The 21,088-nt window shown below is 32.2% G+C and overlaps 1 protein-coding gene across 5 annotated transcripts in view; it reads left to right on the top strand.

Moving 5' to 3' along the window:
- Positions 1 to 21,088, top strand: part of PCDH15 (protocadherin related 15) — a 1,516,422-nt gene that overhangs the window by 1,063,514 nt on the left and 431,820 nt on the right. For all 5 annotated transcript variants that reach the window (XM_067025124.1, XM_067025121.1, XM_067025122.1 and 2 more), the window contains one exon: positions 6,327 to 6,482. In XM_067025124.1, the coding sequence (XP_066881225.1) occupies positions 6,327 to 6,482 (156 nt within the window). The remainder of the gene's footprint in view (positions 1 to 6,326; positions 6,483 to 21,088) is intronic.

Raw genomic sequence — 21,088 nt, 5'->3', positions numbered from 1 at the left:
TATCTGTCGATGGACATTTAGGTTGTTTCCATGTCTTGGCTATTGTATATAGTGCTGCTGTGAACATAGGGGTGCATGTATGTTTTAGAATTATAGTTTTGTCTGGATATATGCCTAGGAGTGGGATTGCTAAATCATATGGCAACTCTATTTTTAGTTTTTTGAGGAACGTTCTATACACTTTTCCATAATGGCTGCACCAATTTACATTCCCATCAACAGTGTAAGAGGGTTCCCTTTTCACCACACCCTCTCCAACATTTATTATTTGTAGACTTTTTAATGATACCTATTCTGACCAGTGTGAGGTGATACCTCATTGTAGTTTTGATTTGCATGTCTCTAATAATTAGTGATGCTGAGCATCTTTTTATGTGTCTATTGGCCATCTGGATGTCTTCTTTGGAGAAATGTCTGTTTAGTCTTCTGCCCATTTTTCAATTGAGTTGTTTGTTTTTTTGTTGTTGAGTTGTATGATTTGTTTGTATAATTTGGAAATTAAGCCCTTGTCTGTCACATTATTTGCAAATAGTTTCTTCCAGTCTGTAGGTTGCCTTTTCATTTTGTTTATGGTTTCCCTTGCTGTACAGAAGCTTGCAAGTTTGATTAGGTCCCATCTGTTTATTTTTGCTTTTATTTCTCTTGCCTTGGGAGACTGACCTAAGAAAACATTGGTACAATTTATGTCAGAGAATGTTTTGCCTATGTTCTCTTCTAGGAATTTTATAGTGTCATGTCTTATATTTAACTCTTTAAGCCATTTTCAGTTTATTTTTCTGTATGGTGTGAGGGTGTGTTCTAACTTCACTGATTTACATGCGGCTGTCCAACTTTCCCAACACCACTTGCTAAAGAGACTCTTTTCCCCATTGTATATTCTTGCCTTCTTTGTTGAAGATTAATTGTCCATAGGTGTGTGGGTTTATTTCTGGTCTCTCTATTCTGTTCCATTGATCCATATGTCTGTTTTTGTGTCAGTGCCATGCTGTTTTGATTATTGTAGCTTGGTAGTATTGTCTGAAGTCTGGGTGGGTTATGCCTCCTGCTTTTTTCTTTTTCCTAAGCATTGCTTTGGCAATTAAATATTAATTTTAGGATTATTTGTTCTAGTTCTGTGAAAAATGTCATGGGTAATTTCATAGGGATCACAATAAACCTGTAGATTGCTTTGGGTAGTATGGCCATTTTAACTATATTAATTCTTAGAATCCAAGAACATGGAACATGCTGAATATCTTAACATCTCTTCTTTTGGATTTTAAGTTGGTAAATGCACAAAGAGCTTTGACTTCTATTTCCAGGCCAATATCCATTTAACTACTATGTTTTGTACTTTCATCTCCACAGTATGTCTTGCATTTTCATCCATCAGCATAACTCCAGGACAAGCCCTCTTAGTTCTCACTTGACTTTGGAAAAATCTCCTAATAGTTCTCCTTACTATATTTCATGATTCAACCTTCTCCAGTTTTAGTGTCTCAAAGCACAGTTCTGACCTTATTGGTAGACGAATTCTCATTGCAAACTGTCCCTTGAGGTTCCCTAGATTCAAGCTGCAGCCTATCTCTTTTCCTTTTATTTAGAAGTGTATATTCTGTAATCTAGGAAAACTGAACTAATTGCTGTTCCCTCAACATAATCTAACTTTTTCTTATCATGCCTACCCTGATACTCTTTTGAACCTATACTTTGAAATTACCTTTATCCATTACCATCAGTTAAATGTTATCTACTACCAAAACATGTCTTAAGTTTCTGCTCTCTACATAAAATATTTCCTAATAGTAATGCTGGTACATAATTTCTTACTCCAAACTCCTACCTAAGCCTTCAAAACTCTTTTTTGTTTTGTGGGGGTGTGTGTGCCATGCAGCTTGTAGGAACTTAGTTCTCCAACCAGGGATTGAATTCAGGCCCCGGCAGTGAAGGCACCAAGTCCTAACCACTGGACTGCCAGGGACTTCCCTCAGAACTCATTTTTGAGTCACATTATAGTTATCTATATTCATCTCATATCAGTTTTACAGGATTTGCTTAATGTAAAAGGACTGTGTCATATTAATCCCAACCCATGTTGAACTTTGCATAAAATAAGTACAATTAAATAAACTTAGTGTCCTTAATAACTGATTGTGAAAAACCTACACATTTCTAAATATTACATATACCTAATAATATTTTCAAATCAGTACTTTCTTCTTTAAATATACCATTTATTTTGAAAGTTTAATTTATGAAGTACACTTATAACTCTAGCCAGCCATTTATGTTAACTTTTGTTTCATTATTTGAAAAGCAATTCTGCAACACACTGGGTCCTATTTCTTTTCACTGTCCTCCAGTTTATTTTTAAAGTAATGAAGATTTTTTATTTTGTAAAAATAGTATTTATATAGGAAGAAAAATCATGGTAAAAAACTTTCATTCCTGTGAGGAGTGAATAACATTTGCCTTTGCTTTATTAAATCAGTTCTTATTCAGGTTTGCTAAACATTTATTTATTAAGCAATCCAAATAATGTAGTTTCTAGAAAAAACTCAGTTCTCCTTAGACTGAATATGTATGCTATAATCTACACTGTTCGCATCAATAAATTATTTATAAAAGCTTCACTTTGCATGTTGCAACTTAAGTGATTGAAAAATGTAATACATTTTTTTCAAGTTAAAAAATTCATACATATTTATTGGAAAAAATTCTTCACTTACTTTTTACTCTTGGCCTTACTTTTCAAAGGTAACCTTCATCAACTGTTGGTACATATCATTCCTGAACTTTATCTATGTATGTCAAAATGTATTCACACATGTGTACTAACATACAGTTATGCAAATATACATTCAGAGTACTACGCTGAACAATTGTTTTTAAATTGGAAAATAGTTTGCATGTCTAGGTATATATGAATGGTAATGACCCTAAATAATTACCCCCAGACAGTTTATACTCAGCATTTTTTTTCTGATTTGTGTCATGAATGAAGCAATTTAAGAGAATCAGAGAAGGTAGAATTGCCATGACTTATTTTTGCCACCCAGTTATTAAAAATAAACCAAAACTTCCCTAACACATTCCTAAGCATTTTGGATTCCCTAAACTCTCACTAATAAACTTGGTGGAACTGTCTTTGGTATATTTATGACCTTCTTACAGAGCAGAACAGATTCTATTCCAATGTGAGATTACAGTGAATGCTGTATATTAGCCACAGGGAATTCTTGCCTTCATCATGATCCATTATGGTTGGAATTTATTGCAAGCTAAGTTCTATCCATGCTACTAACAGTTGCATAGGGGACTAAAGTTGACAGTGACAAGAGGTCCAGGTGACCTGGTTATATCTAATCTATGGGCACTTAGTGCGAAAGTGACACTAAGTTGCAGCACACTATGTCTGATCCTCTACTTACAAAGATTGTGACCTTTCTGTCCCATACTAACACTTACTATAGAATTAGAAGTTGATATGGAATGGTTTTATAGGTCTCTCTCACAATATTTGTAAGATAAATAACTTTAGAAGAACATAAATTGTCACCTGATTGTCTTCAGAGGTGTGCCAAGGACTAATAGTACAAGTATTTATTCTGTTTTTTACTTTACAATTGAAATATGCAGTACTTTTCTTAAAAAGCTTATTAAAGCAAAGACTTTAAAACTGGTATAGTAAAGATGGAGGTCATATAATTTAAATTCTTTCCAGAATATTTCTAAGACCTAATCTTTTTAAGTTATCGTTTAGTCTCAAGCTTGCAGATTTTCAATGATGGGGCTTAATTTTTTTGATAGTCTATTCTATTCTGTCCCACTTTGGATTAATAGAAAATTTCTATTTATATTGAAAACATATGCTTTGTAATACTTTTTATTTATTATTCTTATTTCTACACTCTGAGACTACAATGAATAAACTAATTTATCTTTTCATAACAACCATTCAGATGTCTGATGAATCTTGTGATTTTTAGTTTAAACATCTCAAATTTTATCACACATTCTCAGGATGATTAGGCTTCACTTCCTATTTGCCCATAAAATGGTGCTTATCATAATCCACCTATCTCTTCATCTATTATTAATGCATATTGAAGTAGTTTGTATTATTATTCTAGTAGTCTATTTACAGTGTTGGCATGTAAACTCATCTTTACATGCTAACTCAAAATTTTGTAAAACTCAAAATTTTACAATTATATTTTCATATTAATGTTTGCAGCCACTTATTATTATATTTGGGCAATTAACTTTTTTTCTAATACAAATAAGATTATTTTAATTTATTGTAAAAATGTAGATTTTTGATACTTATTATTCTGATAAAATGATTTTGAACCTGTCTTTTATCATTAAATGTAGTATATATCCTTCTGAACTTTGTAGCATTCACAGATTTTACACACATGGCTTTAATACATTTATATATGTCAGTGATTAAAAGTGAATTGGGACAGACATTAGAACTCAGATCTGTATGGTACTTCACTAGAGACCTTCCTCCATATGATAATGATGCTTCAAGTTATTCTTTCTAGATACAGTTATTCATCCAGGTACAATACAATTCAATTGCATTTCTCTTTATTGGCTATAAAAATAATGTTAAACATATTAAACAATGTTTTCTTCAGGTTAGGTATAGTTTCTACAACATTCTTCTCATTAGAAATGTGACATTTTTAATGAACCTATCCTAAGTTCCAGTAATCATTGCTATATCTTTAAATTGGTTTTAATCCAAATATTTAATGATTTGTTTTATAATTCAAGATTGTCAGTTTGTATTTTTTTAGATGCATGTTTTTTTTACTTTTTTGGAGATTTAGCTTTTTATAAGTAAAAAATAGTTTACATTTGTTATGTGTTAATATGTGCCTAGCACAGGGTAAGCTCATATAATACTTATGATGATTATGTCATATCAGTGTTTAGTATTGTCCCCATTTTTAGAAATGAATAAACTAAGCACAGAGAGAGCTTGCATCTAGATCATACAATTAGTAGGTTATGGAACTAAGGCTAGAAGCACAGCAGTACAACTCGGGTAGTAGTCAGTCATCTGTTCTATACACTGTGCTAGTTACTAGGTAGAGAGATTTAGTCATGACCAAAATAACACCCCATGCTTTATGAAGCTTCCAGTATAGTAAAGGGAGACAAACTCAAACAAATATATAAAATGTGTAATATGCCATGTGATGCATGAAAAATGCAGTAAAAACAGTAAATAAATAGAGGGAAAGTTGAAAGGACAGAGCAGACTGGAGGCATGGCATTCTAAACAGGGTGGTCAGAATAGATCATACTGATAAAATTATATGTAAAGAAAATTTTATAAACTCAAAACTATTTTAAAAATCACAAAGAAATATTCTGTGGCATTAAACACTTTAACTGTAGATTCAGAGATGTGTGTATCCCACTTCTGCAAGCCCTTCATCATAGCACCTGAGTAATGCCCCCTTGATGACAATTCTCCCCTTATAAGAATTTATCATAAAAAATAATTAAAGTTAGCACATATTTATGTACAGTATGTTTACCGAGGTATAAACATTTTGCTTGTAATGATGAAAATTGACAATAATAAACATCTCATTATAAGTTTTTACTTAGACCAACTATGCTATAGACTTATGATGGAATACAAAATATAGCTTCATAGTAGTATACATCAAAGTGCTATAGAAAATCTATATTTGCAAACATGGGATGATATTCACGTGTGTGTGTGTGTGTGTGTGTGTGTATAAAACAGATGTATATTTGGAAAGAGGGAAAGATTAGCAAAATAAACATTTAACTGTATAGAATTAGGAAGTCTGATTGGGTTGTGAATGGATTCTCTTCTTTTGGTTATCTGTATTTTAGTTTTTATCAGATATGAACATTTAATATTTTAGCAAAAATATAGATTTAAACAAATGATATACCATGTTATATAATCTCTCTATCCTATGTATATTATCATTAATACATAGTTTTTATAAATTAGAAGTTTATGTCATTGTTTCTTTGACTTTGGAAGGACAAAATTTGTGGCATCCCATCAAATATCAGACATTAATTTTGTGATTGTGTTCATCACAAGTCTTCTAATTATGAACATAATGCTACCTCAGACCCTATATTTTGAAAATTAAACAGTGAAATAATCATGATTGTCTTCACTTTTCCTTAAAATAATGCAAAATGGATCAATTTTTATAGATTACTATCATTTAAAAGTGAATAAGCATAGAAGATTTTATTAAACAAATATTTTGACAGTAATGAGATGCTTCAGTTTCAATTATTTTTTTAAAAAAGATGCAATTTCTGTGTTGCAGCCTCCAATGAACATACACTCCATCGTGGTACAAGTTCAGTGCATCAACAAAAAAGTGGGTACTGTTATCTACCATGAAGTTCGAATCCTGGTGAGAGACAGAAATGACAACTCACCCACATTCAAGCATGAAAGCTACTACGCCACAGTGAATGAGGTCAGTTTCTATCCACCACTCTCTGCTTCCTTTTTATTGATATATGTAATTGACTGTATATTTTAAATATTTTGAAATTATTCCTCTATAATAACAATCTTAACTGTTTAAAAATATCAAGAAAACATTAAAAAATAGTGCTTTAGAAGAAATAAGGTCTGAGTGACTTCTGATACAATTTCAGGAATTCACTTTGCTTCAGGAAAAAAATTGATTTATTTATAATTATGCCCAAAATATTGACATTTTCTAATCATTTTCAACAACGTAATGCCTGAATCTAAATACATACATGCTTACTGAGTCTCAACAGGTGCTATTTATTCTCACTGTAAAATGAAACAGATTTTTTTTTTGTATCTCTGAGGTGGTAGCAGTAATTCAATACTAGAAGAAAATATGTATTTGAGATTTTATTAATTTAAAATTATTTCTCAATTTAAAAATCAAGTTCTGGCATATTAAAATATTTAAATATAAATCAAAGCTGAATTCTTGTAAGAAAATCCTTATCAAACGATTTAAAAATATTTTTGAAGTAGTATTATTGTTTTTATTAGAACATGCTTTTTTGTTGTTTCTTGTTTTACTTTGTTTTGTTTTCCCTTTGAACCAAATCCATAGGCCAAGAACACTTTTTATGTTATTTTTGAAAAATAGTGCTTACTCTATTAATTTTTGTAGAAAAAATATAAAATATTATAAAAAATTATAAAATATTTCTGCAGTATCTCTAATATCATCTATTATGTGTACTTTAGACACACAAAAAATGAACTATATTTTTAATAGCCTATATTTTAGCAAATCATCTTTACCTCCATGTCTTTTTTTTTAATCTTAAAAAAATACGTACCTACTTTATAGGAGGAAATCAGTATAATTTGGTTATTAAACACAGCATTGGGCCTATAACTTCTACATGCTTTGTGAAATTATTTAAAATGTATCTTATTTACCTCAACATTCTTCTATTCACTCAAAGTTGAAGAAATGATGTTTCCTGTAATATGAGACTTTCTAGATTATATTACTAAAAACAAAATAATAAATAAAAGAAATAAAAGCTTTTTAAAGTTTAACAGGCGAAATTACTTGTTAGTTAATGCTCGACCTTTTTGAGCTAACTTTTACTTAATAGGCTTCTGCTAAAACAGACAAATGCTAATTAATGTAATTAATCATGTTACATGATTAATTATTTTAGCATCTAAAGTATACTTTTTGAATGAGATTTTGCATTTTTTGTTTGAGTGCTAGCTTTGAGTATAAACTGATAGATGAGTTATCTTAGGCAACATATCTAATTTTAAAATCCATTCCTGTATCATGTTTAACTGTTGTTGGATACATGTCTTTAGTTCATTTTTCATAAAGAAATTTAAAATGTTCAATTTGAATTCAAAGTATCCTATGTAATTTGACTACTTCCACTCCCCCCTCAAATTTTTTTCAGCACCTTGCTGAAAACTAACCTTTTAAAATACTATTTTAATTGTGTCACTCTCCTACTCAAAAATTATGTAATTTCTCATTATTATCAGCAAAAATGTCATCTATCTCCACTGGCTGATTTTCAAGCCCTTCCATAATCTGACCTTATTCAATGTATTCTTAACTTCAATTTCTCTCTGATATTGCCTCATTCTGTTCAGATTAACTTCCTCATGTCTTACAAATATATTCATTTATTTGGCTTTGCTCACACTGTTCAGTTTACTTAGAATGGAATCTTCCCTACCTTGCAAGTCTCCAAGTTTTATTCATCTTTTAAAATTTAACTCATGATCTATTTCCATTTCCTGTTTCTATACTCATCGCTAGCTATACACATTGATCAACCTTCAGTTTCTCCAAACTCTAAACTCCTATGTCATCTGGATAAATGTTAATTAGAGTGATCCCATTTATAGAAACATTAAACATTTTATCTTAAACATTATTTGTAGAGGCAAGATTTCTTTACAAAGCTGCCTAATTATGGTTTTCTCTCAGTGCATTTCCTAAAGACAACTGAGGCAATCCTATCCCACTGTTACTATGGTCATATATTCTATGGTTTCATTATGTAGGATGTGTGTAATTGATGATATTTTCCTCCATTGATTTTGCTCATACTCTCTCATATCTATTTTCTTGTAAGGAATCCAAAGTTTATTTAAACATCAAAACATAATTATAAGAAAAAATGAAATTTAGCTATTTTTCTCATCCTTCATTTATCTGAGTAGTACTTAGTTTAATTGGCTTGAATGGGTTTATCTTTATATCCATATCTCTCCACTGGGAAAATACATTGCAATTTTATATATACCCATATGTATATATGTGTATGTATATATGTATGTGTGTGTGTATATATACTATGTATGTCTGTGTGTATATATATATGCATATATATATATATATATATATACAGTGCTGCCTGTAAAATAACTACAGTGCTGCCTGTAAAATAAAAATAAAATACATTTTACTCTGTGCAAGATTGCAAGATATTTTCCATGCTATTTCTTCTTTTAGTATAAGACATGCAGTTAATGCAGTTAAGACTAGAATGATCTAAATGATTTCCCCCCCCAAAAAAATCATTCAGTGTTTAAGAGATTGTTGGTGTCAAAATATCTTACACTTCATCAGAATCCAAAAGATAGGTACAAAGTCATCATCACAGATTTATAAAAGAAGCTTCTAAAATTAAAGTCCTGATTAGTCACTCTCTTTATTAACTGTGAGAAAACCAAGACCTGGAGCAGCACATGAATTGGCTACCAAGGTTTAAAATTCTTTGTTTGTGAGACATAAAGCATTGCAAGTATTTTTTTTTCTCTCTGGGTAATTGGAGACTATCAATTCGTTTTGGATAATTGTATCATTAAGTAATTAGTCTTGTTGGTTCTAAGAACAGATTGCAAAGTCTAATTGCTGCTGCTCATTCTTAAGTAATTTTTGGAAGATAAATATTTTCTGGCAGTGATGTCTTTGATAACACATGCATCCCATTTCAAAAAATTCCTTTTGATATAATAAAAAGTAAACAAGGGCAAGTCAAGGCAGACATAGTGTTTTCTTGCACCTGTGAAGAATTAATCTCAGGATAATATAGAGGTTATATTTGTCCTGGTCTTTAATGATCTCATTACAGATGGGCAATATTTTTAGTCAATATTAATTTGTTCTTTTTGTCACCTTGAATATCACCCTAAATGTACTTTGCTGCTGTGACATGATGTGATTTATTGGAGATAATTTGTTGGCACTTTCTGAAAGGATGTTTCCTTGCATTTCTCTGGACAGGTAGATGGTTTACAGTCAGAAAGAAAGAAAGAGAGAAAGGAAGGAAGGGAGGAAGGAACCATATGTTGTGTAGTAATGTAGTATTTACTGTTGAAAAAAATTGCATGTAAGTGGACCTGTACCATTCAAACACATGCTGTTCAAGGGTCAAGGGTATATATAAAAATTCTGAACTCTTTTTCTTTGTTCCTGGAAACTTGGAGAAATAGAGTTCAGATGTAATTATAAGGTTGGACTCAAGGAAATTGCCAGTGTTCAACTATTTTTGATGTATAAAAATGGCAATTGAATAATATTCTATAAATAAAAATGAGTCTTAAATAAAATTTCACGTCACTGTATTATGGTAATGTTTCTATTTTGGCCTTATACTAATCAAAAATGCATACTTCGTGTCTATTATCAGCACTGTTGTCTCCTGATGGTGTTTTGAATTTATTTGGTGAACTGTTTCTACTATCACTTAAGTTTTGTTTAACTTAGTAGACCTTATTTTCATGGATTGCTACTGACTTAAATATAAGGAGTTCTGTATAACAAGCTTAAATTAAGAAAGGATTGAATGCAAGGAGATGAAACTGAAGAACAAGTTGGGGTCAGATCCTGAAAGTCACCGTCAGTTATAAAGAGGAGCTTTAGGCAATAAGGGACCAGTAAATGGCTTAGCAATATAATTGCATTCAGATTTGCCAATTTATGATATCATTCCCACAGCTGGATGGAGAATTTTTTGAAGAGGTGAGCTGAAAAGAGATGCAAGATAAAAATCTTGAACTGAATAAAAATGGAAAAAGAGGGTGTATAGGAAGGATTTAGGTGGATAACTTCATGAGAAAAGATGACCTGTTAATTGCAGAGGGTAAAGGAGAAAAGTGTAGACACTATATATTGTTTAGATTACCTTTGAGGTTCTGGCTTAAAATATAGCATGATCCTACTGATAGAATATATTAGAGAACACTTTTGGGAAGATTTGCAATCTGAGGAGAATATCAGTTGTTGCAACCCAGCATGGAATGTCTTTAGATCTTGAATAGTCCATGTCAAATAGACATAAAGATTTGTGAACCACAGTGAGTAAACCTAAATTAAGATTGCCTAAGTGAGGTGTTTTGCTTTGTTTGTTTGTTTTTGATTTTACAGAATATGACAGATAGTAGGTATCAATAAAAATCAAAGTAGTAAGAGAATGAGGGGGTATTGATGCAAAAGATATATATATATATCTTGTTTTAAGTATATATCTTTGCATGATATGTATGTATATCTCTATATATCATGTAAAGGTATATACTTAAAACATAAGAACAGATACATACTTAAAACATAAGAACACTAATTATAAACCAAAAGATAACCGACAAATATAGTCTGTTTTTGTTGCCTAGAACATGAATGAAATCATGAATAATATACATATTAATCAAACAAAATAAAGAAAGGGAACAAACACAAAAGAACATAGAATAGGTAGGAAAAATATGAACACTTACTAAGAGTATTCAAAATAAGAGTATTCACCTTGTACAAAAATTACATTAAAAGTAAAGCAGAAAATACTCAAATGGAAAAACAAAGTTTTCAGAATAGATTAAAAAATAATGTCAAGGATTGGTTCAAGATGGTGGAGTAGAAGGATGTGCTATCACTCCCTCTTTTGAGAACAACGGAATCACAACTAATTGCTGAACAATCATTGACAGGAAGACACTGGAACTCGTCAAAAAAGATACCCCACATCCAAAGACAAAGGAGAAGCCAAAATGAGATGGTAGGAGGGGCACAATCACAATAAAATCAAATCCCATAACTTCTGGGTGGGTGACTCACAAACTGGGGAACACTTATACCACAGAATATATAAAAATATATTATTTTTGAAATATATTATTTTTGAAATAATATATTTCACAGTGCTTGAGAATTAACACTTCAAAGCCAGACAATCTGTGTTGCAGTCCTTATCTACCAAATATTAGAAGTATGACATCAGGCAGAAGCTCTCAGCCTTGGATTCCTTAACTGTAAAATAAGTATAATAACAAAAAATAATGTTAAAAAGTTGTGTTGAGGATTATAAGAGATAATGCTTTTAAAATATTTAGTATAGGTTCTGGCCATCTTACAAGTCAACTCTACCTTGGAAATATGTTTTCTAGAAACAGTTATATTTCTATAACTATTTTTAAAAACCAAGGGGGTCTTCAAAATGAAATGCAAAAATAAATTTGTAAACAGGCAGTAATTAGTGGAACATTATTGAGAACTTCAACTTTTTCTCACAGTCGTGAAATGTCTCTGAATCTATTCAATTTGAGCTTTCACTTTCCTGATCAAAGTTTTAGTTCTGTGCTATTCTTTCACATTTCATTGTGACTATATCATCTGTTTCCATTTAATATATGTATTTTTGAATATCTGTTCTTCTCAGAGCCATTCTGGTAGATATAAATGCACAGAGAGATTACACATATATTTAAGAATATTTTCTACATATTTTATATCTATTTTCTTTATGATTTCTAGATATAATAAGGTGATATTTTAACCAGAAAAAGTTTATTTTATTTTAATGTATAAATAGTTTCAAACTTACAGAAACACTATAAGAATAATACAAGCTTTTTCTCCAAACCATTTGAGAGTGTTACTGAAAAGAGTCCTTCTTACCCCCAAATACTTTAGTGTGTATTTCCGACACATAAGGATATTCTCCCACATAACAGTACAGCCATCAGAAATCAGGAAATGAACACTGATACATTACTACTTCTGATCCATAGTTACCATTCCAGCCCCATCAGTTATCCATATAATGTCTTTCTTTTTTCCACAATGCATTAGTTATAAACATTTATTGAATTCATATTCTATGAAGACATGGTCCTTGGCCTCAAGGAGTCAACTATATTAGTAGTTTATAATCTTTTCTTTTTTGGTTTATAACATTATATATTTCATGTGTACAATGTTATATTTTGACTTCTGTATACACTACAGTGTGCTCACCACCTGAAGTTTAGTTTCCATCCATCACCATACTGTTGACCCCCTTTACCAATTTTGCCCTCTCTCTAGCCCCTTTTTCCTTTGGTAACCATGACTCTGTTCTCTATATCTATGTGTTTGTTCTTGTTTGGTTTGTTAATTTAAATTTTTTTTAATATTTCATAATAAGGTGATTTTTTTATATAAGTAAAACAAATCATTTTTTTTAGAAATATGGTCCATGGTATTGGAAGCTTGATAAATATCTTTAACTACTCAAGGAGTAAAAGTCATGGACCTTTAGAGCCCTTCCCATTCACAGAGTTTCTTTAAATAGAGAGTACTAGCATTTAACCTACAGCACACAAAAGCTTCTGAAGAACGAAAGACTAAGCAGCCCTTGTTCCTTTAAATTGTCTCTATTTTCCTCCTCCAAGGAATTAGGCACATTCTGGGAGGCAGGAGACGGGTAACAGAAAAAAGGAGGATCTTAAGGGAAGAGAAAAAGCACATAAAAATACATTTTCTACTTTAAGCATGTAAATGGGAATCAATCTTTCACCAGTTTTAAAATATTCATGTATTCAACTATTTGACAACTTTCAATTTAATAAGTTCTTTCATATATATATTCTCTCTCTCTGTATTATATCAATACATATGCACACATATATATTCAATTTAAGCTTAATTCAATTTAAGTGTAATTGCTCTTCAGGTTTTAGTAAAGATGACTAGAGCTACTTATCACTCTCTCTAATAATAATCCTTACTCTTATCTTAAAGATACTTGTCTACATGAATATTTTTAAAATTAAAAAACAGAATTTTTTAATGTAGATTTTTTACAATGTTGTGTTAGTTTCTACTGTACAGAGAAGTGGCGTTCCCTGTGCTATACAGCAGGCTCTTGCAAGTTATCTATTTTTTACATATTAGTGTATATATGTCAATCCCATTCTCCCAGTTCATCCCACCCCCCCCACCCGCTGCTTTTCCCCTTGGTGTCCATACATTTATTCCCTACACGTGTGTCTCTATTTCTGCCTTGTAAACCAGTTCATCTGTACCATTTTTCTAGATTCCACATATATGTGTTAATATACGATATTTGTTTTTCTCTTTCTGACTTACTTCACTGTGTATGACAGACTCTAGGTCCATCCATGTTTCTACAAATAACCCAATTTTGTTCCTTTTTATGGCTGAGTAATATTCCATTGTATATATGTGCTGCATCCTCTTTATCCATTCGTCTGTCAATGGGCATTTAGGTTGCTTCCATGACCTAGCTATTGTAAATGGTGCTGCAATGAACATTGGGGTGCATATGTCTTTTTGAATTACAGTTTTCTCTGGGTATATGCCCAGTAGTGGGATTGCTGGGTTATATAGTATATCTACTTTTATTTTTTTAAGGAACCTCCATACTGTTCTCCGTAGTGGCTGTATCAGTTTACATTCCCACCAACTGTACAGGAGGGTTCCCTTTTCTCCACACCTTCTCCAGCATTTATTGTTTGTAGATTTTCTGATGATGCCCATTCTAACTGATGTGAAGTGATACCTCACTGTAGTTTTGATTTGCATTTCTCTAATAATTAGTGATGTTGAGCAGCTTTTCATGTGCTTCTTGGCCATCTGTACATCTTCCTTGGAGAAATGTTTATTTAGGTCTTCTGCCCAGTTTTTTTTTTAACATCTTTATTAGAGTATAATTGCTTTACAATGGTGTGTCAGTTTCTGCTTTATAACAAAGTGAATCAGTTATACATATACATATAGCCCCATATCTCTTCCCTCTTGCATTTCCCTCCCTCCCACCCTCCCTATCCCACCCCTCTAAGTGGTCACAAAGCACCAAGCTGATCTCCCTGTGCTATGCATTCTGCCCAGTTTTTGTTTGGGTTGTTTGTTTTTTTGATATTGAGCTGCATGAGCTGTTTATATATTTTGGAGATTAATCCTTTGTCTGTTGATTCATTTGCAAATATTTTCTCCCATTCTCAGGGTTGTCTTTTTGTCTTGTTTATGGTTTCCTTTCCTGTGCAAAAGCTTTTAAGTTTCACTAGGTTCCATTTGTTTATTTTTGTTTTTATTTCCATTACTCTAGGATGTGGGTCAAAAAAGATCTTGCTGTGATTTATGTCAAAGAGTGTTCTTCCTATGTTTTCTTCTAAGAGTTTTATAGTGTCTTGTCTTACATTTGTCTTTAACCCATTTTGAGTTTATTTTTGTGTATGGTGTTAGGGAGTGTTCTAATTTCATTCTTTTACATGTAGCTGTACTGTTTTCCCAGCACCACTTATTGAAGAGGCTGTCTTTTCTCCTTTGTATATCCTTGCCTCCTTTGTCATAGATTAGTTGACCATAGGTGTGTGGGTTTATCTCTGGGCTTTCTATCCTGTTCCATTGATCTATATTTCTGTTTTTGTGCCAGTACCATATTATCTTGATTATCTACATGAATTTATTTTTTAAAATTTATTCAGAGGAAATGATTTTCAATGTTAATTATCTAGCTGTCATGATAAAAACAGAGTCAAGATTCTATACACAGGTACAAAAGCTATATTATGTTAAAGGGAAAATGAAGAACATATGTAATTCCTTTATTATATTTTTCTTTTTGATTTCAATAAATCACTGCAAGATAATAACCACTGAATGTGAATTCAAAACTGTGTACTATTTGGTACTGATTCTATAAGTTTTTCGATAAACTTCAAATAGACATTTGATTTGGTTGAATGTTTGAATAAAACAAATGTTATATTAATAAGTTAATATAAAACCAACATAATAATGGTCATAGAAACAGTGATTTGGCCCGTAATAAACTGTCAATAAATAATCACAGATTCAGAGATAATATAATGTTGCAATTGTGAGAAAAAGCTGAAATTCTCAGTAATATGCACCTGTTTACAAATTCATCACTCCATTTCATTTGTTGGACCCCATTGGTTTTTAAATATATTACTATTTCTAAAGCATATTTGTAAGGCAGGAATGACATGCAAGAGAGATTCATAAAATTACTTTTTCATAGAAGGAGGTTAAAGGCTGAATTATAGCCAAAGCATGAGTGACTTCTAATTTGGAAAGATTATTTTTATGGAAGATGATCTTTAGATCATGCAGTATAATTGAGAAGAGCCTGAAAATAAATGCAGGAGCAGAAGAAGACAGTAACTAATCATTTTAAAATAGGTGTATTTTCCAGGACAACATAAGTTAGAGTTCAGGAATTTACAATATCTTGTGTAGATGACTATGGAAGCACTGTAGATAATCTTCGAAGGATCATGGAGTATGATCAAAGTGCCAAAAGATATTATGGCCCCTGTTGCAGTTAAATCAGCAATTTTTCCATAAAGTGCTACACAGTAGCTGTATAGACCTTGATAAGTTAGAAAATGGGAGATGAATCTTTACCTGTGCAAAATCAAATACTCAGTTTTATTTGTTCACTGTTGAGAAACTGGATCAGGAGTGTATTAGTCAACAGAACTGAGAGATACATAGATGATTGATTAGATAGATAGATAGATAGGCTGATTAATTTAGGGATATAGCAAGGGAGATTAATTATAAGGAATTGGCTCACAAGATTATGGAGGCTGAGTGGTTCTAAGATTAGCAGTTGTTAAGATGAAGACCCAGCTGGTATAGTTCTAGTCCAAGACCAAAGTCTGAGAAACAGGAGAATTGATTGTCTAAATTCCAATCTGAGTCCAAGTCTGAAGGCAAGAGAAGGCAGATGTCCTAACTTGAAGACAGTCAGGAACAGAGAGTGAATTCTTCCTTACTAGCTTTTTGTCCTATTCAGGTCTTCAGTGGATTAGATGAGGCCCACCCATGTTTGGGAGGGCAATCTGCTTTACTCAGTCTACCAATTCAAATGTTAATCTCATCCAGAAACACCCTCACAGACACACCTAGAATAATATTTAACCGAATATCTGGGCACCTCATGGCCCAGTCAAGTTGATGCATAAAATTAACAATTACAAGGAGGATGGATTCATGCTACAAAAATATAGGAGAAAATCATTTGTATTTGTTCTTAAGAGAATAATTGGTGCAAAATGGCTGTCTAGTACACAGTCAGATTACAATATTTGTAACTGAAAAATAAACATGTATTAGTCCAATATAGACTTATACATAATCTTGCTCCACTAAAGACAATGTTTCTGTTTTGATAATGTCTATGAGTAGAAAAATAGAGCACCCACTACCATTGTTGGTATTCTGTCATTAAATGATTATTATATGTAAATCATCATATAGTGAATTCTAGTTCAGCTTATTTAATGTCCATGACCCTTCAGAAGTTCTATCCTTTTTAGAGGGGAGGGGAAAACTAAACACTTGGATTCTTGATGAAGTATGTAAGAAAGTAATATCACACCAATTGCATTTTAAATTGGTCCTTTGGGGTGCCTTTTTCTTGAGAAGGTTTTCAAAACTGGATAATATCAGCATTTGTATCAATTATTTCCCAGTTCAAGTGGTGTTATTTTAGTTGTGCTTATTATAAAAAATATTTTTTTCTTCTGGACTCTTGTACATTTTCTCTTTAATCATTAAAGCCATTGAAGTCTATCGGAAGGCATTGGTTTAAAATATGTATAAAAAACTATTTTAGATATTCAGAAATTATACATTTTAGCATTTTATTTCTACCAAAATGTCAATTTTCATGTAAATATATTTCATGAGACTCCAATAAATATATAATAGATATAAATGTCAGGAGATTATTGTTACCTATCAATACAAGGACATTGATGCCAGTGACATTATCCTGTTATTGCATATGTACATTTAATACAATATTATGATTTATGGAGTGCTTTCCAAGATTCATCCTTCTCAATATTTTCTTCAAAATGAACAACATACCATTGCTGAATATAAAGCTGGCCTAGAGTGATATCAACATTATGGTAGTGTAAGATGTCCCTTCTTTAAGTCCCCACTTTGCACAAATAAAAATTAGCATCTATCTATGAACAAAAGTACCTCTGCTGTAGTTGTGGGATCCAACACCATTATGCAAAGAGACCTGGAAGTAGTTCTGCCCACCTGTGCATTGGGTAATAGGCAGAGAGACCTTGGTTTGGAATTTGAACTAGCAGAAGCCATTGAACTGGCTGAGCAGTGAACTGGCCCCAACTCCTCTGGGTCATGGTCTGGGGAAACCTGGGTAATATTGACTTGGGCAGACACCTATGGATGAAAGAGACTTTGTAAAAGTCTATTCCTCTCGAGGAGAGATTCCACCCCTCTGTTGGAGCAACATGTGCGGGGCAGGTCTATTCATACAAGGTTGAAGAAAACCCAAGATGTAAGCGGGACCAAGAAAAATATCTGCAACTCAATGACAATTACAAAAGATTTGAGGAGGTATCTGCTACATCAAATGCGAAAGCAGCCAATGCAAATCTCCAAGAAACATAAAGAATCAAAGAAACATGTCATCGCCAAAAGATAACAATTATCCTACAGTAATCAAACTCCAAAACATGGAACTTGGTGATTTACCTGGTAAAGAATTCAAAATAACTGTTTTGAGAAAACTAAATGAGCTACAAGAAAGCACAGAAAGGCAATTCAGTGAAATTAGGAAAACAAGACATGAACAAAATGAGAAATTTAACAAACAGATAGAAATCATAAAAAAAAGAACCAAACAAATTCTGCAGCTGAATAATTCAGTTAATAAAATGAAAAGTGCAATATAGAGCATCTACAGTAGAATAGACCAAACATATTAAATAAAGGGTTTTTAAACAGAAACCAACCGTAAAACAAGGTTATGTATTGATTTGTTGATGAAATGTTGTAACCAGAGGCTTTCAGGAACTTAATCCTGTATTCCCCTCAGCAATGTAATAACCTTGAATTCCCCCTAGGAGCATTGGTTCAGTATTTGTTAATTCAGTGTTCATGGTGTCTTTATAGTACAGAACTACCATGGATGATGAGAATCAATTATATTTATATGAAACTGTGAATACAATACTTCTGTGGGGAAATATTGCAAGTAAGATTAGTAAGGGAAATTTTCTCTTTTTTCTCTTTTTTTAGTTTGGCTCAAGCAGCTGTGGCTCACAGGATAATCAATTAACTGAGAACTGCTCACCTTTTACATTCAAATTTCTCTTATGCATCTTCTTGAAATATTGAATTTTCTGGCTTTATTTTCTTTAACTTATGTGTGCATTTATGCATTTTTCTGTATTTTCCCAGTAGTTGTATAAAATCATTTGTGGAAAAAGACATGAACTAAATAAGTAAGTGACCCTCAGGCAGGTGCCCAAGCTGATAATCATCCCATGAATAGAATACCCTTCAGAAAACCAAATTTATACTTCTGAGACTCATTGAAATGTTAAAGGGCACAGAACACGACCATCTGTATGGCAGATGTGCCCTGAAAACTGTAAATAATAATGGATAGGGCAACACAGGTAGAACAAACAACGTGACTGTCCTGTGAAGATTTTCAACCTCCACATAATATTTAGAAATTCAGAAAGCACTAGGGTGCCATGTCTCTGTAATAAGAATAAGTAACAGTGATATGTGTGTATTTATATATGTGATATGTGTATGTACATAGATATGTACATATTTTTGTTGTGTACATAGATATGTACATATTTTTGTTGGGTATGTATAAATATATATATATATATATAAAGAAAATGAATGAAATAAGTTGCTAAAATCTTTGTTAAAACCATTTTGCATGCTCTTTTGCTTGTTTGCATCTGGTATAGGCCATTTCATTGTACCCATTTTACTCTTGCCAGACCTTCCATATTAAAACAAAATGCCTTAACCCTCTTTTTTCTTAGCTATTTCTCTTATATTAGCTTCAAAGATTCCAAACGCTAGCCTGTATCTGAACAGGTCCACCATCTGCGTGGTAGATAATGAATAAATGTGTGTAGCTCAATTATGGATCCATTTTAACGTTGCATTTTACATGTGTACGTCTGTGTGTAGATGTTTACTTATTCCAGTAGTGACAATGAACAATCTGTGCTAAGATGTTTGGCCTAAATGTACAACATTTGTACATATGGAAGGGAGCAAAACTCACTATAAAATGCTGAACTAGTAACTTGATAGCCTACTTGAGTCCTTTGCTGTCAACAGCTAAATACCACATTTTTAAAGTAGGGGCAGAAGTCTATTTTCAAAAATTTCATACACCTATTGTTCAAGTTTTTTGGTTTGTTTCCTTTTGTGTTTTGCTTGGTTTTAATTTTTTAATTCAACTCTGTGGCACAGTTATTTACTTTGGCAACAAAGATCTTTAAATACTCTAAGTTTGTTTTATTAGATATCTGGAAACAATTTGTTGCCATTCAATTTTAAATTTTCATAATTTAAAAACCAAGGCACAACTACATAGGAGTGGGTGAATTTTTATAAGAGAGAATGATGTCTTTGGGGGCAGAGATTACATTAAAAAAATAGTAAAATGTTGGCTTGGAAGCCTTTTTGTTAACTAACATTTCCAAAGGTGTGCCCGTGTTCATATATATGCTATTAAAACCACCTCCTCTCACTTTATCCTCAGTTCTCTTTGCGCTGCAGCAAGTCAAAAATTGCCTTTAAAAGCTGCCTGCCAGAAGAGCTGACTTTATAAATACGCTACTTTGTACTCACGGTTCCCCAAAGCATGGGCTCCCCAAAGCACAGTTTTAAAATCACTTCTTTAATCATAATTGTATTATTTTTCTAAATCAGAGGTTGCAAACTCCTGTGGTTGCTGTGCCAAAGGATGTATGAGGGTGGGCATTAAATTCATAGTTTAATTCTCTAAAATCTGTTGCTGACTTTAGAACCAAGAGATTTCTTATAAAATTAGAACATTAGAAGATGTAGCAACATTGGCTCCATATTTCATTATGGCAAGAATTTGCTGAGTCTGAGTAGCAGCTACCATTTTAGAGGGGGAAGTGTTCCCCAGTTGCCACCATTCCCATGAGACTTGCTTCACTCTTTTACATTGCCTGATACCCTTGCAGATATCTAGGTCTGTAGCCCCTGAAAATAGAAGTAAGTGAGATAACTCCTTCTTTTTCTCTCTGAAACTATTTCTCCATGAAGAAATCCCATTTAAAACCTAACAAAACGTATCTCAGAATAAAATTTAAAAGTCTGTGTTCTGCAGAGGCACAAAGCTTATGTTTATTGACTAAATTCATTTATTTATTGTGACAGTGTGATGATTAAGGAAGTATAAAATATAAGAGTAACGAAAAGGGTGCCGTGTTCTGATGTGGGGTAGGGAA

This window comes from Kogia breviceps, chromosome 2 (assembly GCF_026419965.1).
Source record: "Kogia breviceps isolate mKogBre1 chromosome 2, mKogBre1 haplotype 1, whole genome shotgun sequence".
Classification (NCBI taxonomy): Eukaryota; Metazoa; Chordata; class Mammalia; order Artiodactyla; family Physeteridae; genus Kogia; species Kogia breviceps.
Note: the sequence above shows the minus strand (reverse complement) of the source record. Positions and strands in the feature narration are given on the sequence as shown.